Source organism: Oxyura jamaicensis, chromosome 14 (genome assembly GCF_011077185.1).
Source record: "Oxyura jamaicensis isolate SHBP4307 breed ruddy duck chromosome 14, BPBGC_Ojam_1.0, whole genome shotgun sequence".
NCBI classification, from domain to species: domain Eukaryota; kingdom Metazoa; phylum Chordata; class Aves; order Anseriformes; family Anatidae; genus Oxyura; species Oxyura jamaicensis.
Window position 1 is genome coordinate 6,620,922 of NC_048906.1, and position 20,267 is coordinate 6,641,188.

Consider the following 20,267-nt stretch of genomic DNA (forward strand, 5'->3'; position numbering starts at 1 on the left):
AGGAGGATCTTATGTATAAGCAATGGTTGTTCTGACTTGGACTGTAGTCCTAGAAGAGTTTTAAATCAGGCTAGCAAATGCCAAAACCTTGGCTGAAAATTTGTGATGTAAGAAGTGCTTATTAAAGGTGCCTGTGAACACAGCTCTCATCATCCGCATTTGCATATGCAGAGGTTACTGCAAATAATTGACAATAATGTCAAGCATATCTTATTTATGCTACAATTATTTTACTCACATATGTCACTGAGCATAATTGTTTTCTCAGTGTTGTAAGATTCCTCCTACAGACAGGGAGCTGTAGAAATGTCTTTCTAGCATGAGCTCAGGAGTAGCTGGAAGAAGCTGCAGCTAAAGAGAGCCTGGGATATGCACAGCTGTTCTTATTTCCAGCTGTTTTTTGTATGTTCCATGGGTGGAGCAGATGTTGATAGCTGTTCCCTTATAAAATATGTAATACTGTACTTTATGACCTAATATATTTTCCAGTCCCAGGGCCTGATCCAGAGTCCACTTAGCTCTCTGAGCAGGCTTCCAGCAGCACCAGTAGAGCTCTATCAAATTCTTAATGAACCAATGCAAGTGAGAGGTAATTTAGGGCCATTATCTTTGTAGGGTTGCATATGGTTCGGTGATGCTCTATCATTTGCTTCCAGAGTTCTCTCCCTGCTGCTTTACTTGCTTTCACTAGTTTTTTTCACCAGCCTTTGGAGATTTATATCCGACAGCTCCGGGTCTCTTAAACTCTCTGAGGCTACTTGCCACCGAGTTGCAGACTTTGTACTCTCTTGCCTCCTTGGCAAGCTTCCCTGGGAGAGCTCCAGGCCCAGCAATGGCTGATAATGTCTGATGACATTTGGTGGCACTCCTTCTGTCTCATCAGTCTTGTCATACTTTTCTGCATGTGTGTCATCAACTGCAGCCTCCCTAATTGCAACTTGGTATTTCAGTTCATCGGTGAGGGCTGTTTGCTCGCGGGTTAGGAAGCAACTTGCTGAAGCCTTGGGGAATGGAGTGGCAGGAGGAGCACAGTGGAGTTTTTTGTTATGGTAGGCTGCTGCAAATCCTTTCTCAGGAGGGTAATTTCTGCATGGGAAGTGCAGGCTGAATTTGGGACACAGGGAGTGTAAGGGAAGGCAAGAGCCTGACTGCTGAAAATGTACAGAGATGGGAAAACCAAGCAGAAGGAAGGGAACAGCTTTGTTCCTGTACTTGCAACTCAATGTGCTGCTTAAGACCCACCTCTGCTTTCTTAGGATGGCATCTTCAGTTTGTAAAAAAAATGGCTTAAAAAATAGGATATGCCCTTTATGCTAGAAAGTGTTTATGTTTGGTTTGACTTCTGTGTACAACACTCATATTTGTGCATGAGCCACTTGAACGAACAAATATTGCTTTGTCTTTTCTGCAGAAGATGAGATTAGACTGGCTTTTTGCTGCTTTGGATATGATTCAAAAGGTCTAAAGCAATTTCAAAACCAGCACAGATGTGCCAAGTACGTATATATATCACTGGTTTGATGTGGTTTTGCTGGGGACTCCAGATATTTCACACCTACTGGATGTTTCTGGGAAACGTTGTTTCCACTGCTGCGATTTGTAGGTTTTGCTCTTGTTTGTGCTTGTCCCATTAGATCAAATGAGGCTAATGACTGAGGGATAGCCATGCTTCCCAGGGATTTGAAGATTTAAATGCTTGAAAGCTATTAGCAGACATGCTCTGCTGTTGAATACATTGAAGCCTTTTGCTGCAGGGGATCATCCTAAAGGCTGCAAGAAAACAACAGCTCAGTATTTTGACAACATCAGCTCACAACTTTGTTTTAGCTAGAACAGTCTTTTCTGATCCTAATGTAGGTCATGGCTGCAAGTTAATTTGTTCCATGTGAGGCCATGATGTTGGATATGCTCAGAAAAACAGGGTTCTCCCAGGGTGAGAAATATTTATGTTGAATAAGCACTTATAGTCCATTTCATTTTCTGCCTCCTGAATTTCCCACGTCCTTTCCCATGCTTTGCTTTGTCCCTCTACCTCCTCCTTGTTTCCCTGCATGAGCAGCCTTACTCCACATCCCTCATGCAACCAGCTGAACTCCCCATGCTCTGCAGAAAGCATCCCCGTGCCCATCAGGGCACATGGCTCTCTTTGACTGTACTTATATTTACAAACCAGGGCAGGGACTGTACACTCTCCCCCTGCCATGCCTTTTGAGGCTGGTGGGTCAGAACCTGTGTGGCATCAGTAGCCAGCTACTCTGGACCCCTTACAAACCTACCCCAGGTCCTCCTCAACTCCACTGGGCCTAGGGCAATGCAGATGTCTCCTACGGCTGTTGGCTTTGCCTGAGCTTTACCCAAATACCAGTATGAAAAATGCTCATGTTGACTCTGGGCTGTGTGTGCAACAGATTTGGTTCCTGTTTGGCTGTTCTGCAGCTGGAGGACTGGTATACCTGGGCATTGATTTAAACCAGGTGATTGGTAAAACTGTATTCCTAAACTCAGTTAACGTGCTTTGTCCTGAGCAGAGGCCTGCATAAACCAAGATGATGCCTTACTTCAATAAGCCATGTATGGGATGAGTAGTTTTTAAGGCTGGTTGGTTGGTGATGATAAGCTGAGGGACTTTGCAAGCAACCTCCCTGGCACTCTTGCAGTGAAGTTGCTCTAATACCATGTGTGTGTGCAGAAGAATAAGAAACCTAATTAGTGTCACCTGAGATGAAAGCTCTGTAATCATGGCTGCAATCTCAGAGCAATTAATCATCCACCTACATAAGTCACCAGACTCATTTTTCTGTTTTGTCTCTAACTTCTTTTGCAGATTTAAAAGAACTGCTGGAGCAAATGAGAGGACGTGGGGCTCGGGATCCCAGCTCAGTGCAGCTGGCTGGTGAGTCACGGTGGGAGCACAAGCACAGAAAATGGCCAGGGTGGCTTAACAGCTTCTGTCCCAGTCCCCTGTTGCCATCTCTCAAAATTTCACCTCCCATTTTACGAGCTCTCTGTGTGCCTGAAAAGGCTATTTCTGGAAACTTGAACTGAGCTAGTTCAGCCACTTTGAAGACTGCAGAGCCTGGAGAAAGAATAATTTTCCCATACATATATATATATGTGTATATATATATATAGTTTGAACTTCTGTCTATGTAGGTTTTTTGTATTTGTTTTAGAATGGTTGTGCTAAAATGCCATGAGCCAAAAGCAGCGTAATCTTAGTCCTCATGGCAGAAAATATTGTAGAGAAATTGGCAGGGATATGGCCAAGTTGAATGTTTAAGCCTCTTACTTGGAGCATCTCTTTCTAAAGCAGCACCATAAAATTACCAGGTTGCCATAATGCTGGGTGCCTTACTAACTGGCTGTGCAGTAAAACAAGCCCACAAAGGAAAACATTTTCCCTATTTAGCTTGTAAGTTCAGTGTGCTGCATTTCCAGGAAAACTTGATTTTCATAGCATGTTGGAGACCGGGTCTTCAGTTGTTACAAAGTGCTATAGCTCCACCTAAGTCAATAGATTGCCAATGGTTTGTGGTAATTAAGGGTGGCACTGAGCCTCCAACACCCTGTCAGAGAAAGCAAAATGTTCAGTTTCTCTAAAGCAAAATAGCACATTTATTAACTGCTAAAATCTGGGGGAAAAAAAATAAAAAATAAAAAATCTTGAAATAAATTAACTTGATGTGCTCTTTACACCAGAAAAAGGGAAATTTTATCGCTTTCATCCTACATGTAAAAATGTTGTACACTTTTACAAGTAATGAAATTGTGACTAACAGTGAGATGGAGACAGTGTGAGTTACATGAAAGGAACGGCAATAGGAGAAAATGTAAATATTTGTAACAAGGTGAAATAGAATCTGTAAAATTACCTTACTTTGAGATGTATGGATACCATCACCAAGGATAATAGAAAAAGAGGAAGAAAAAAAAAAAGAATTAAATTCTACTTATAGGGACTTGGGACTAATCTAATAAAATATACATGGCTACACAGTACAATTTGTTTCTACAGCTTTAAGTTCAGGAAGAATATATCTCAGGATTACATTTGTGACTATATCTCATACTTGCTTTTTTCCCCTCGGATCTGTGTCAAGTTGGACCCAAACTTTCATCACATATTAAGGCGAACTCCCATCATATGCAGTGGGCTAAATTCTCTTCTCATTTACATGGAAATGGGAGGGTTGATGGATATTGTATGCAGGTCACAATGTCAGATTTCCAATCAGATCATCAAAATTAAGCAGCAGTTTGATAAACCCAATTTTCCAGCTGGAAACACAGTAGTCCTGATAGCTGTAATCTTGGTAAGTGATTTCTGACCCAATTTTCATATATAAATGTCCTTGCAGCACAGGCTTTTTTTCCCATCTTTTTCTTTTCAGCGCATTTTTGCAGTTTCTATCTGAGACACAAAACATTATCATGTAAATGATAGTTTTCTTAGAAAGCAAATCCACTGGGATTGTTAATTAGAATATCGTTGTGAGCATCTGAAACAAACTGTAGCACACTATGAAGTCTTGAAGTGATGCTGAACAGCACTGCTCACATTTTATTTCCTGTTCACTGCTAGAACTACTTGGCAAAGATGATGTCTCAAAATACACGTCTCAGTCACATAAAAGTTCTTGCAACTGTGACAAAATGAAGGAGCTAAAATACATACAAAAACCTTCTTTGGAAGAAGGAGCAGGGCAAAACGTGCAATGAGAAATTATATTATAAAAAATCTTTAATTTATCACACGGGCAATTTTCAGATTGCTGTGTCAAGGTCCTTCATGTTTATGAAAATTTCCTGCACTCACCTAATAACTGAGAGTCAAGGAGAATCTATCAATTTAATTTTAGCTTTGGCTGGAGAGTTGGACTTTTTAAAGAATGCTAATGATTTTGTCCAGACATTAATAAATCTGCAGTAAAACTCAGCATGCAAAAGACAGATGAAGGGACATTTTTGTCCTTCATTCCCTTTCTCTTTTTGGAGGGCTAGAAATATTACTCATCTGTGCTAGGGACAGATTTTTGAGAGCACGGAACAGGATTCAGATGTGCAATGCAGGCTAAAGGCAAAAATCAAACCAGAGCGAGACTGCTGCCCTTTGCAGGGGGACAACCAAGTCCCATGAAAGCGGGTCAGACTGGACCTTTGAGAGAGCACCATCACCCTCACAGAGCAGAAACAAACTGTGTGTGACATCTCTGTGTATATATCTGGGTGAGGTGGCTCTGTCAGGATCCTTGGTTTTAGCCAATTTGCCAGAGCATCTTCTGCTGAGCACTGCTGGAGACAGCATGTCGCTCTTGTGCAGTCTGGCTGATTTTAGGAGCTTTTCCTTATTTTTAAAGCAACCACCACCATTGGCACTCCCACAGGAGTGGGTATTACAGTCTTGTGACCACGTCAGGGCAGACACCCATTTAACTGCGGGGAGAACTTGAGCATTTTCAACTCCCATCTGGCTCACTGGCAGCTGAAGACTTTCATCATCATGCACAGGAGCCTGAACATCTCTCACGGTCCTAAAAGAGGATAAAGAAAGAAGTTGACTATTTTCTGCAGAGAGGTGGATGTTTCTGAATGTGAAGCCCAAAACATAGTTTAGTCCTTTTGTTACCAACTCTGCAGGGAAAACTTTAACTGCAGTGAGCTCTGAGTAACGTAGTTTGTGACAACTTACTTAGTCTCTCTGAAGTATCAGTCTGTTCCCCAGAGCATTATAAAACAAATACTGGTGTCCAACCTATTGCCATGGCAGCACTGTGAAGGTTTATGTGATGCATTGCACACCAGAGTCCTTCAGTTATTCCTCTCTAGGTTAATAACAAAAACAGAGCTGTATGAGTCTGGGGCTAATGCTATACGCGGAGATACAAGGAAGCCTGGGTAAACACTTAATGTGAAGGGAAGTAGTGGCCAGAAGGCCAGGTTTTCTCTATTTTTGTTTCCTCATAAATACAAATATGCAACACTCATTGTTCTCTCCTGCAGTGTCCCAGGTTTGGATCAAACATGGAGTAGCTGTTTCAGCTATCAGCAATGTATAAATCACTAATGAATTGCATCAAGACAACATGTGGACTTTGCTGGGTGGCATCACTCAGGAAGCTTCCTGCAAACTCCATCTCAGTCTAAGTTCCCAAGGGATTAACAGAAAGAGACATAGCAAGGAAAACAAGCTCTGGAATTTGAAAGCAACCAAAGCAAACTCCTTCTGGAAAATGAACCCAATGATCTTCGGTACCTTTGGGTATCTGTCTATTTATTTATTTATTTATTTATAAGAGCTGGAACACTATTTCTATTAAAATGGGTTATGGGTGAGGTTTAGGAATCTTTTAGATTTTTTTTTTCCTAAGGATTTCTTTAGCTTTCTGTAAAACATTTTCTCTCCATACATATGGCATATATTCTCTTTCTGAGCAAAGTGAGTGAGGAGTACAGTCTCAGGATGAAATGTTTCCAGCATTATCTGGTGTAAATACGCAGTTGGATTGGTTCCCAAGTCCAATGTCTTCTCTTCTTACTTACTTGCAAAGCTGTGGCAAGACTCCAGGAAAGAGGTGGAGCACCCTGTAAAAATGCAAAACACACACTACCCCCAAAGCGCTTGAAATCTGAAGGTTTTGCCTAAGGAGTTTGCTATGCAAAGGCATGATAGGATAGGAAGTAATAAAAAGGCAAAGAAATTTAAGTTGATGGACAGAGATGTTTATAAAACATAGCTCCTTTCCATCTCAGTGTGAATTCTGTCTTTGCCCCCCTTTCCTCTGCTGAGGTGATGGGCCTAAATGGAGCAAATAATTAAAGCATGCCCCTTCACAGATGATTACATAAATGAAAACTCCAAAATGCCAGAAAAGACCCCAATCCTGCAAGGGGCACAGCACCCATGGAGCTCTGTGCTGGTGCACACCCCCAGAGGTTGGTATGCTGCAAAGAGGCTCTGCCCTCGAAGCATGCTCTCACCCACCAAGAAGCACTGGAGAAATCAGACTCCAGCCCTACAAGAATTTATGCAAAGAAGAGCTGAGTAGGACATTTTCCATCAAAATGCTTTTTCAAAAGAAATCACTTGTGAAGGTGGAGGAATTGATGTTTTCTTGCAGTTTTTCTTGCAGTTTTTCACTGGAAAAAAAAAAAAAATCCCCTTGAGAGTTATAGCCTCATGCTGCCTTGATAAACACACACATACTTTCTGGCAAATGGTACAATCCTGACATGTCATCTCATTGTCTTGTGAATAAGTAGCAGACCTCTGAGTATCGGTGAGAAGAAACAGATGATTTTTTGGCTACTTCACAGTAGCGAATACTCCCCTGCGTGAGCATCTTTAATAGACACTTCAGTACTTTCACATAAATCATTTAGAGTCTATCTAAATGTTAGAGTTTCTTAATGATTTGGGAAAAAAAAAAAAAAAAAAAAAAAAAAGTGGTGGAGGAAAGAAACCCTTACCTGGTGCTATCTGATATTGCAAAAATTTGTCATACTAGATAATACAGATCTGCCCCAAACCGTCCTGTGGGTCTTTACATGAGATAACCAGCACTGAGTCAGTGTGCCAGACTACACATCTGGGTAGCAGGTTAGTGAATTTGTGGGAACAGGCAAATTCCACTCCAATCTATAATATACAACAAATGATTGTTTTTTTTAAGTAGTATTCTATTTAAGTAGTATTTCCAAAAATAAACTGTGGGAGAAAGAAAAAAAAAGAAAATAAAAGAAAAAAAAAACCTTATTTTTCTTATGGAAACCATAATCCTACATGATGGAAACAGTAAAAATTCAAGCTCATAAGGATTTTTGATGATGGGATAACCCTAGGTTCTTTGTTCTGAATATAAATTGATACATTAAAATGTGCTCATAAGAGCTGCAGCTTTAGTGTGAATAGCCAAGAATAAGAAACTCAGCTTCATAAAATGACACCTAATGTGAAAGCTGTCCAGAAGACATTGTTCTATATATACCCCAAAAATATGTCCATTTGCTTTTGAAGTAAAAAAAAAAATGGGTAAAATGCAGGCTGCACTAGAAGATTTCGTTAAAAACTGGGTTGGTATTCATTTTTCAGTGTTGGTGTTTCTTTATTACAAACCTTCATAAAGCCAGTCACGGCAATTCTAATGAAAATTAGCTTTTGTTGCCTTTATTTTTTTTTTATGGAACAATATGGGACAGAGAAACACCCTTCTAAGCTAGTGGAATCAGTCTTTCTTGTTCCAGAAGAAAAGTCCTGGTGAAATTATTGCCCAATACAACCAATTACAAACCCCCAGGATTTTACTCACGTTCACTAGACATGGATATACTGGCAGATCTGCTTTCATTTGTACGAGCACATCTGGAGCAGCTCTCCCAGCTGCAGTGAGAATGCTCTGTGTCTACCTTGGTGCTGTAGAGTGAAGCCAAGATTTTGAATTACATAGATTAAACTTCCATTACTGATTTTCACTTATCTTATGCTGATTTGATGCCAATATACTTTCAGGGACACAAACAGAATTTGAAATGACAAAAGTATTCCAGGAGATCGGAACTGAAAGCAAAGAGCAATTTTGTTCCAGTGTAAGTAAAGCTGGCTTGAAAATTAATTGTATTAGGCTCTATTCTCTTTCTGCTGTTGCAGCTGAGGATATGAATGTTTTAAATGAATGAAGGCAATTTCTTGGTGGAAATGAGCCTCGGTGGCTGCTTACAGGCAGGTAGGGAGAATAAGCTCAACACATTTCATGACTGTGGGTGGCTGGGCAAAGAAGAGAAATCCTATTAGTGCCCAGTTAAGAGAATGGCGGTATCATGAATTCAGTGCTTATTAAAGGATCCAGGGGGATTCCTGGCATAGAGACACAAATCTATAGGAAATTAGGCCCCGGAATTCTAGTGTTCAGAGAATCACTGTTTTGTGGAAGTACTCTCAAATATGAATGATGAGAAATTGGTCTCGTTTATATTCCTGAAAATCAAGAACAACCCCAGAGCAAGAAGATGGAGTCATAATTCTTAGGTATTTCTACAGCTCCCATGACCTCAGAATCTGAGTGCTTTCTATATCTACATGGATCAATTATTGCCTGTGAGCCAGGGAGACGCTAATATCCTCATTTCACAGATTGCATCTGAGACATTGAAAGACTGGAGTCTTATTTTCTAACAAGGTTTAAATCTATAACGTCTATTGGTTTCATTACAAATCAAGGGACTTAAGATAATCTGTACTAGGTGGTTTGCTCCAGAAAGGATGTGTTAGGGAATGGAATTGACCTGACATGTTTTGCATCCATGGTTACCTCTTTAATCACAGAGCCTTCTTCCCTGGCTGGGAAAGACTGTGCCTCTTCCTCGCTATGCAATAGCCTGCGGAGCTGATGCAGGAGGTAAATGGGAAGGGGAGGGAGGGGGAGAGTGATGCCCTTATTTTCACTTTATCATTTTGGGATGTGATCAGATACTGCAGTCATAAGTATTCTGCAAGAACTGGGTAAATAACAGAATCCATCGTCTGATGGCAGTTGCTCATTTGCAGTGTCTCATATCAGGGCGTTGTTTCTTTCCTGTGTTTTCAGAGAAAATTCCTCCCGGGGTAATGATGAAAAACTAGTCACAAATCAACACAACTCAGAATATATGAGAATCATAAAATATTGCAAAATAAAGCAAACAATACAAAAACCCAGTGCTTTCATCATGTAGAGAAAGACCTCCAGAACACCAAGGAATTTTGGAACTATTTCAGAGACTCAGAAATCCTGAAACTTGGCCATTTTTCCTCTCAAGGCTTTTCCTTCTCCCTTTCCTCTCTCCTCCCCAATGAATCACTCAGTAATAGAATACATTACCTGGAAACACAGCAGGAGTCTTGGCCTTAGTATAAGAGAGCAGATTATAATGAGTATCATGCTAAAGAAGAGGGAGTAGAGAGCATCAGCAGCCAAAAAAGATATGCAATTTGTGGGATCTGATGTAACTCAGACAAGATGTCAGTGACAGGGTGGAAATAAAACAATGTCAGTCACTGTGAATTAATTATTTTCCTATAAAAACAAATCAGTGGAGCAACGCACCACTCAGTTGTATCGAGTCATGAGGTTTGGCTGTCACACAGGGAACTGGTCATTTCATACTGCCTGAGGGCTTGTGTGCTCGTCTGGTAGAGTACTGAAAGTCTCGTTGCAGGGCAAGCAGGCTGTCAGAGTTGAGCCGAAATTGCAATTTCCATTATAAGCCCCTTATATTGAGGAGCTTATAAACCCAGCCAGAAAATTTTGCTTTAGGCTGAAAGTGAGCTGACAGGGTCTCAGCACAAGAGCAAGTGTTTCCAGTGGGGAATACTCTTCGTTGCAAAGAGAGCACGGTTTGATTTAATGAATGAAGGGAGGTAAGACGGTAATTATGCTCTAAGAGGGAAGAAAAAGCAAAACATTCAAAACATTCAAATGTACACAACACCAACTCATATTACTTTTTGGAAGCACAGTTATGCATTATATCAGTGCAATGCAAAAGAGCTGTTGCTCTGCCTTGCGGCAGGGTTTGGTTTAATGCACCAATTGGAAATGTCTGATAAAAAGTCCTTTTTGTGCACAGGCCTGACCTTCCATCTCCACCTTAAAATACATACTCTCAACCTTTCTGTTGTCACCCTCAACTGCATAATATTCACAATGCAGCAGTTTCTGACCTGCAGAAAGCCCCCAGTTCAGGGCATTTTTGTTCCCCGCACACAGTAAATGCAAGGAACATATCACCCAATTTAAAGCATCTGGGAGTCTGGCATCAGACTGAGCTATAGAGCTGCTGCAGATGTATAGGCACCTCTGAGCCCTCCCAAATCAGAGAATAGGAGGTGCCTGGTTTTCTCCAATGTCTGCAGAAGGATCTTACGTGACTTGGTATTTAAATCTTAGATGGTGAAAGGTAGAGGCAAAGACCCCACCACAAGTGTCTACAGAGAAAAAATAGTCATTACATCCCCTTGTCACTATCATACTTTGCATAGCTGTAGCAAAACAGCCTGTAAGTTTTGTTGGAGACTGAGACACCTACAGCCCTTGGAGGTTTGTAGTGATGCTCCAGCAGTTTTACAGACCATTTGGAAACAGATCTGTGTTCTTAATCACAAACTTTACTCCATGCTGACAGCGCTTTCCAATCAAACTCAACATTGTAAACGTCATTAAAAAGCAACCAGTAACTGGAAAAGAGACAAAACAGTGACAGGAGCAGATCTTCAGTTGGGATGTGAAGCTCCTACCTCAGTTTCTTGTAAACTACCATGTTTTTCTCTCTTTGAAAAGGCTTAGCCTGAAGAGGTGGGTTCAGAGAGTCAGGCAATCCCTTTGCTGAGAGTTTGGCTTGTGCATATTGAGCACTTGGGCTTCTGGGAGTCTGCCAGATGTCACAACTCTAAAATGATTTACTTCATGCACAGATGTAATATTTTGCAGGGGAAAAAGAAAAAAAAAATCATAAAAAAGAAGAAACAACAATAACAAAAACCTCCACACTATAAGTGAAGGAACATCTGAGAGCCAAAGCTGATCATTTTGGCTAGGATACTGAGAAGAGCTCAGAGGAGTGACATTACCAGATATCAGTGATTATAAATTGCTGTTGGAGCTGTAATTTCTTACAGAACAAGGAGCTGAACAAGTCCTGCACTGAAAATAAGACAGCTCCTTGCCAGCTGCCCAGCGAATATGCAATGCCCAGTTAAGCAGTGGGCTGTCTTGTACATGGGAAATGCTGTAATGGCGAGAAATAGGCAATTACTATGAAATAGCCCACTGTCCACGGGCTCATGCTGAGTATTACCCTGCAGTAACCCCTGCATGTACCCTTTGAAGATTGCAGCCTCTGACTTCCTAAATTCCTGCTGTGGACAGACATGCACTACACACCAAGCTCTCAGAGCCTGCAGTCAGCACACTGCCTCGTTCTTCCACCAAACGCTTCCTCTGAAATTTTAAGCAGAGGCAGATTGTTAGATCAAGGTATGCTTCACTCTTTTGCAGCATTCACAGAATTTACAACATTCTCAGGGTGAGACCACACGACCCATTCACACCTCACTTGGATGAGTGGTCAAACACAAGTTCAAACAGTGGAGGTGAAAATCAGGGGACTCACTAATCCCCTGTCCAGCTTGGACATGAAAGAAGAGCTTTCTGCAGCCCATTAATTTGCATGCATAAGGGGATCCTCATCTCCTTGTGCATAGCCTGGGAGTTAATATATATAACTAAGCTTTTACAACCTGCTGTTTGCTTTACTGAATGGAGCCATACAGGCTATTTATATCTGAACTCAGCAGAGCATGCATTTACCTGCTATGTGTGTTTTTACACAAATTTTTGAGTTCTATGTGAAATGCGCATCAGTATTTGCCATTAGTCATCTACAAACTTTACGGGAACTTTTTCAAAGGAGCAGAAGCAAAATCAGCTTATTTTACCTACACAGATATTTCAGTCTACGATTTGGAAGCACCTATTTATGGATGTGGTCCGTCCATCTACATCTTCAATGATGGTCCTAAATGAAAATACTGATGTTTTTAAATGGGGAATCAGTTACACTAGCTTAGATGAGGACAGAAAGTAAATATTTTGGTGAAAGGTGATTGACCTGAAGTACCATCAAAGGTTTCTTTCAGACAGATGTACAAAATCCCTCCTTTTTTCTCCCTCTGAACATAGATATTTCAAGCTTATAAATGGGGAGAAATTCTCTGGAGAGCAAAATATTGCAAATAAAATTTAATCTATAACCGTCTGCCTTTAAAGGCACAATCCAAGCTCTCTATTTTATCTTCCTGACAAAGCAAAACAACTCAATTTTAAACTTGCTCACATTGATTTTACATCAGGGAATTCCACCAATTTCTGGGAAATAATTGATCTAAGCAAGATCAAAATCCATCCTTTTCTTTCTTTTCCTTCAGAATTCTTTTTCATCTATTGATTATGATTGCACAACATGGCTTATTGACTCTGAGCTAATAATGACCAAGTGCTTTGGGATAAACCAAACCAACTTAATGGGCCACAACACCAGAATTGATCCCTACAATGACCAAGAAATTAATTAAACTAATCATTCCCATCTAGCCATCTACCAGGAAGCCTCTAGTACTGCCATCCTCCTGTATTTAAGCCCACACAAGTTCCAACTATTCAAAAATACAAAGGAATCATCCATCTCTAACATCTATAAGTGGGGTCAGCACACAGCAACACTCAGCGTGACCCTAATGGCACCAGATCTCTGTGTAGCACAGTTAGGATTGAGCCAACTGTACGCAATAGCAGCTTCTTGCCCTCATTTATTATTCTTTTCTTTTCTGAGGTCAGATGGTTCACATCTATGAAAGGATGTATTTCTTCTTGATCACTTAGAGACGGTAATCATTTCTCACAGCGTTTACAAGTCTTCATGTTTTAAAAATATATTTACAGTGTTTGACTTCCTCAGTGACCAGCTCCAGATGTAGAAGAAAAGCTGCAGCCCAGCGAGGGTGTGGGCTGAGTACAGTTGTAGCTTGTTCTTCCCAGTCCAAAGGGAGAGGGCTCCACACTAATTGTATTATAATGGCGTCAACCCCTGCCAAATGGCATGCAGGAGCTTGCAGTACAAATCTGCACCCACAGAGTCTAAAATCAGATCTGAGGAGTGCTAAAGGCAGATGCAGCTCTGTTTTGATGGGAGGGGAAAGGCATGTTGCAGCTCAATGGCTGCTACCATATGAAATGACAGTGTGGTACGTGGTGGCACTAACAGGGAGCTCAGTGTCCTCCTTAATGTCTTTGGAGAAATCCCCACACACGTACTGGATGTGATGAGGCTAAAAGGTCAGCTTTCTTCTCTGCTCTAACTTTGGTGCATTTAACTTCACCAGCTTGCCAAGATACTTGTGATTCACATAGGATACGGTAAGCTTCAGGCCAAGCCCCATGATTTTGCAATAATTTGTTTTTCACAGAATTCTTCTTCCTGAACTCCACATGGGGCTTTTGCCTTGTTTTTTTTCTGGGGAAACCACTATAAAACAACGACTTGCTCCCACATACAGCAGCATGGTGGGGAATGAGATTTGATCCTTAGAGAAGTTCCAGGCCAGGAGGCTTTGAAGCGGTGATACACTTGAGCACGTGCATGGGAACTCTGAGGCTGAGGGAGCGAAATGCCTTCAGGGCAGATAGGGGATGCACACTTGTGAATAAATCTCCAGCGAGCAAATTAACGTGCCTGAAGTACGTGGTCCTCTCCCTGTTCAATACCTACTCTGCCACCTCGTTTTTGCAGTTACTGGTAATACCCCTGCTATCAGGGAGATATTTCCCTCTGGCACAAGGAACAATAGTTCTGAAGATACCCAAGAAATCCAGTTTACGTGCCTTTGCCCCTCTCTGCGGGGTGAACCCAAGTGCACTATCTGGGGATCCTTGGGATGCTGTCTTTAAAGTGTTTGTCTGATTTGAACTATCACACTAATGCAAACTCACCATCTGTTATCTCTGCTCTGCATGCTGCAGATCTACTGAACTCAGCATTGTTTGGGAACCTCAGGGGACTGTGTTTCATTGCCAGGTGATGCAATCCCAGAAAATAAGAAAATTGAAACTAAAACAGGAAACCAGAATGGCATGTGGTGTGGTCACTCTGCAGGGGAAGAGCAAAGCCTGGCAACAGTTCTGTTTAGAAATGAAATCTGTTTCAGCTGCAAAGTTGATAGCAATCACGTGCACAAGGTTACATGAAAAGTCCTCATTCTTTGGCTGCTCTGGTGTGTGTAGGCTTCATGGGGGGATTGCAGAGAAGGGGTTAAGTCCTTCTCTTTAGCAGAACAGAGGCCACAGCTGCATGCCCTAAGCACTTGGGGTGGTGGGGCAAGGACAGCTGTCACGAATTACGGGATTCCCTTACACACAATAAAATGCCTTCTCTCAAGCAAGGCTGTTTGGCTGAAAGTAAGGAGTGTGGAGGCTGGACTTGGTAAGGATGGGGGAGAAGATCATGCTTACTTGCTACATCCCCCTTTTATTCCTGGTGAGGATGGTTGATGTTAGGTAAGGAAGCTGAGTCTTCTTTTGGAAGCTGCCATTTTAGCAGTGCTCTAAGCCCAGTTGCCTTGTTGCTTCTGAACAACTACTTGAATGCTGATTTTTAGGCAGCTCTGTTTGCTTCTTGTATGTGTGTTTATAAGAGACAAAAGTCAAATGGGGAGAAGACAGATGGGGAGATTAAACCAGAGAGGGGAATGGGAAGAAAAGAAGCAAGTGTTAATGAAACAGAACAATAGAGCTGAGGTAAGCTAAGCCATCTTAATGGAAGGCTTTATACAAGATTGTCTCCAGACCTCATTTATTTTTTTTAAAGTAACTGATATTCTTGTTGATGGTTATATCTTAAAGAAAAGAGTTAGCTGCCTTAGAGTAGGACTTGACCCTGGTAATGGGGCCTTGCATTGACCCTTCTATGCTTTATCTGCCCTGCAGGGAAGGAGGCTGAGATCTACCTGGGTGCTTGCTGGTGCGAGCAGAAGCAGGTTTTTGGAAGCACTCTGGTATCATGGAGCTCCATAAGGTGTGGCTACAGTGTTGATGTCAAGGGGCTGGGAGAAAGGCTTTGACTTCTCTGGTTGGTTGTGGTCTCTGCCTTGGAATTACTCTGCCCAGTGTGAATGAAGAATAAGTGATCTTGTTTTCTTGTCTCTTGGAAGGAACAAATGACTCTATGGGGCTCATTAATTAACAATGTGCATGTGTAAGAGAGAAATAGGGAGGTTCTTTGTGTGCACAACAGTTCTATAGAAGGAAACAGATTCTGTGTCTGTTTAATCCTGCCCTGGGGTGGATGCACAAGGAATGGGCTGAGCCTTGTCTGTCTGGTGTGCTGTAGGCACAGGCCAGCTGTGGATTAGCTTTGGCATGGAAATAGAAGAAAAACTAGGCTTTAGATGGACTTTTAAATCCTAGACCACCCTTGCCTACCACTGCCTTAAACAGGTCTGCCTCCTGTCTAATGCTAAAGAAGAAAGATAACTTAGTGGTAGGAGAGTATTAAAACAGGCAGTCTATTGCAGAGGAAGTACAGAGGTGATGCTTTGGATTGTGCTGGCGTAAGTGGAACAATAGAAATAGTCTACACTGTCCTGTTGGGTTGTGGAATTTGCTCAGACAAAGAATAATATGCTCCACCAACCTCAGTTCATGAAGGTCACCGAAGGCTGCTCATTAGGAAGCGAAGATAAAAATGCTGTTACATCCTCTAATTCAAGGGCACTAGATGAGACTGGAATTGATTGTTCAATAATGCTGAAGATAATAAAATTGAGATTGCATGGTGTCTGCCTGGACTAGCCAGGACACGTAAGCCAATGCAGAGCCTGAGCTGTGCTTGCAGTGAAGAAAACTATTCTGTTCACTGAAACCTTTCTTTGGTGACTCCTACTGTTGCCTGAATGTTGATCGGTTCCCAGATGTCTATCATGAGGCAGGCACCTCTCATGTCCAAGGGATGTATATAACTTCAGAAGGGAGGACAGCTGCTGGGAAAGTTTGGGGTGGGTAACCCTGGAGGAATTTTAAAAGCTTTTGCATGTTTTCATCTTCAAATATATTATAATTCTCCTGCAATGAATAAAGACCTGTTTTAATTTTATTGCTCATAAGCATGACTCACTTCTAAAAACAAAAGAAGGAATCTTATTTCTATTTCTAAATCTTAAGCTGCAATAATTGAAGCCAATTTGAGGACTAGTTTGCATGGTTCTCACTCAAGGCTAATGGGCATTGGCCAATTAGATCCTCTTTTGCCTTGAAAATTCCAGTCAAAATTCTTAAACTAAAAGAAAGGGTTTCTGCAGTCTCTCAACCCCATTAAAAAAAAGCTTGGGAAGCATTCAGTTTAATTTGGCACTAATGAATTTTAAACCAATTTCATATGAGCCATTTTCAAATTTAAACTCTCCTTTTTGGAAAAAGTGATCTATTTACAGCTGCTGCACTGAAACCCTCCCAACATCAATTGATATTTCATCTTTCTGTGCCTGGCAAAGACCTGTGTGGTATTGTCCATGTGTTGTGACCATAAATTAACATATGAAAAGCTTGTTTTACTGCTCGTGCTGTTTATTGATGTTGCTTTGGTGGGTGGTGTGAGGAGGGTCACAGCAGAATTATATCCTAAGAAATGGGCTTGACTGTAACAGGAAAGCAACCAAAGACCTAAGCCAAAACCAAGAGATCGGGGCTTGTGACTTGTGGAAACCTGGCTTTGATTAAAATGCTATTCATATAGTGTTAGCACACATTGCCTTCTCTGCCAAGTACTTCTCTTCATTGCCAGTTTTGCTATGCTGCTTACTGTATTGGTGTGACTGAACTGTGCTTAATTAGCTGGAACCCATATGTATATTCAAACTCTTGGTTGTACAATGATGTTACACAAAGCTGGCTTGAGTGGTTTACTCCTGATATACACTTTTTTTTAGTTGATGAAAGGTAAATCCAAGTCACTTATCTGGTAAATGCAAACATTATACTTGTGAGCTCTTGAGTTGCTGAATGGCTACTTCAAATGAATGTGAATGAGGTGATAACAAGAGTGGCACTTAGGTCCTATAAAGCAGAGGTCAGTGAAAACATCTCTCATCAGTTGTGTTCATACACAGCCCAATGATATTTCAGAAAGTGCTCAAGCATGTAATAGGGACCTGCTTCTTACAAGAGGAGGAACCTTGTGTTTGGCTTGATGTGATGAAAAGGGCAGTTCTTTGCCTGTTAAAGTGATTGAAAGATTTCCTGCCCCATCAGGATGCTTAGGCTGTTCCAGTTGGTCTGACTAGGTCAGAAATAGGAGTTCACAGGAAATATGACATCCAACTGACATACGTTTTTGGGATCTGTTGATCTGGTTTCCATGAAAAAGATCAGAAGGATCTTCTGGGTCCTCATATTTAATCCTGTGTAACTACAGTTGGCTTTCTCCAGCACTTTCCGTTTAAGATACGTTCAGCCAGAAGGAACGAGTTTTTTTGTCGTTGTTTTTGGATTGAGTGTGTAGAAGGAGAACAGTGGAGGAAGAGGAGTCACTGTAGGATATAGTTTGTGTTCCCATGTGAAAAGAAAGGCAACCAAACAAAAACAACAAATGTATATCCTAAAAGTGCACTTACTGTTGCAAATCCTAGACTGGTGCCAGTGGTCCAGGGATGCCCCTGGTCTCCGGACTGCCCTGTCCTAGGCTGCAGCATGGGGAAGGGCTTGAGGAGCACAGCAGGAGCTGCCTGGCTGCTTCCACTGCTCAGCTACCATCTGAGAGCCACTGTATGGACAGCGAGGAGTTAACAAAATGCAGCAAATAATGCTTTCCTTTTTTTCCTCTTCCTCCCATGTGCTTTTATTTTTGTCTTGAGCTAAGTAGAAGTGTTTTTTCTTTGCCTAAGCTTATGTTGTTTGATTTTTATATGATCCTCAGGTACCTAATGAAATTGCCACATGCTCAAGGGAAAACAAGTTTCATAACAGAATGATGGTGAAATGCTGCTAAAATCCTCCAGAATAGAGGAAGGATTAGAAGAAGAAAATGCAGAATAAAGTAGACATTAGCTTAAAGACAGTAAAGGGTTCCTAGTCCACTGACATACCAGAATCCAACAGAAGTATTCATAATTACTAATAACAAAAGGCTGGTCTATTATAACTCCATTCAAACCAAAACACATGTAAAGCTTGTATAGTGGTGAGTGTATTTTGATGATAGGTCTGGTTTAAACCTAATCTGCTGAAATACAGACAGGATAGGAACAATGCTTTCTCTGGGGATCAACAACTTTGTCCCTGAACAGACTGCCTTATATAAACACCCATAATTGAGTTAAAATTCATGCAGACAGCTTGGATTAAAAAGAAACAAATATCGAGCAAATAAACAAAAGTCATGAGCAACAGGGGTTGGTAGAGCCGGTGGGGGGAGGGAGGGGAGGAGATACCCATTGAAGCATATGCCAGTGTATACTAAATCAAGAAAATTAATATTAAACAGTACAGGTTACAGAGAATATGCATTCAATGCATATTCCATGTTTCTGAAAAAAAAAAAGTAGCTGAAAAGCCTCCTTTAACAGTGAACATCTTGTTTAGTGTTTTCTTATTTTCACTTTTTTAAAAACATGGACTTAGATACCACCACTTTAGCCTTTGCTTCCCCAAACTGTACACAAGTTAAAAATGCCTTTTGCTTAGTATGTAACGCTTTCAGCTTGCACTAATTTAGTCAGCTGGGTTATAAAGGTGATTTATCCAGAAGATTTAGCTATAATTATGTGTGTATATTTTAACTGAGTGAAGATAGAAATGAAATCACTCAAGTAACTATTTCCTTCCAATGTCTCTTGGCTCACCACAATAAACGAGCCTTGTATCTTGGAGCTGATACAATAGCCTGGAAAATTCCTGGACTCTGCTTTACCTAGTGGCGTACGGGTAAAATTCTTCCCTATTAAGGAGAACTCTGCTCAGTCTCCCAGAATAAATCCCTGTGGTGCTGTTATGAGGCTTTTTTTTATTCTTTACATTCTTTCAGTAAAATAGATGATGGCTTTGGAGAGGTTCCCCACATTTCTGGTGTATGTTGGTCTATTGAATATTTCTGTAAACTTGCGCTACTGCTTCTGCCACATACCAGATTTATTGCTCTTGTTAAAGGCTTTGGGAAAGGGTGTGTGTGAGGCATCCTTGGGGCTTGATAGCACTTACTTCTCTTTTTAGGGTAGGCTTTGAGACTATGAGCACTCTCTTTAGGTAGCCTCTGCTTCATGACATCAGCTTTAATGTGGATGTTTGAATTGCTCTTCTGCCTTTAGGGCAGGTATGTGAAGGAAATCTGTAGAAAGCTTTGCAAGTTGGAAGAGGAAGGTGGAAAAAAGATAACCATGGAACTGAAATCAAAGAAATGAACAGGGTTGTCAGGCTGATGAACCTGGGGAGGGCAGACTTGGGACTTCTTGAGCCATGAAAGCTGTTTTATTTGAACAAAATAGGGAAAGAAATCAAGCTGTTTATTTGCAGATAAATGAGATTATATGAAGTGTGCACTTGATTGGTACTTGGTTTCAGTAACAAAAGAAAAATAACCTATGAAGTCTGGAGTTTTGACTAATTACAACACTTCTGATAATGCACTTGAAAGGAAGAAAGCTTAATCATTTAAGCAACTTCCTATTTAATGTACTTTCTTTTGAAATGTGT

At 41.1% G+C, this 20,267-nt stretch overlaps 1 protein-coding gene across 3 annotated transcripts in view; it reads left to right on the forward strand.

Annotated features, from left to right (window-relative positions):
* Window positions 1-20,267, forward strand: part of LOC118174326 — a 153,214-nt gene that overhangs the window by 37,729 nt on the left and 95,218 nt on the right. For 2 of the 3 annotated variants that reach the window (XR_004754616.1, XM_035339599.1), the window contains exons 4-5: window positions 2,825-2,893; window positions 15,513-15,600. Coding sequence is in view for 1 of the 3 variants with exons in the window: in XM_035339599.1 (XP_035195490.1) it covers window positions 2,848-2,893; window positions 15,513-15,600 (134 nt within the window). In the remaining 2 variants the exon portion in view is untranslated. Of the gene's footprint in view, window positions 1-2,824; window positions 2,894-15,192; window positions 15,324-15,512; window positions 15,601-20,267 lie in introns of those variants that run through there. The other variant, XR_004754617.1, reaches the window with a different exon arrangement.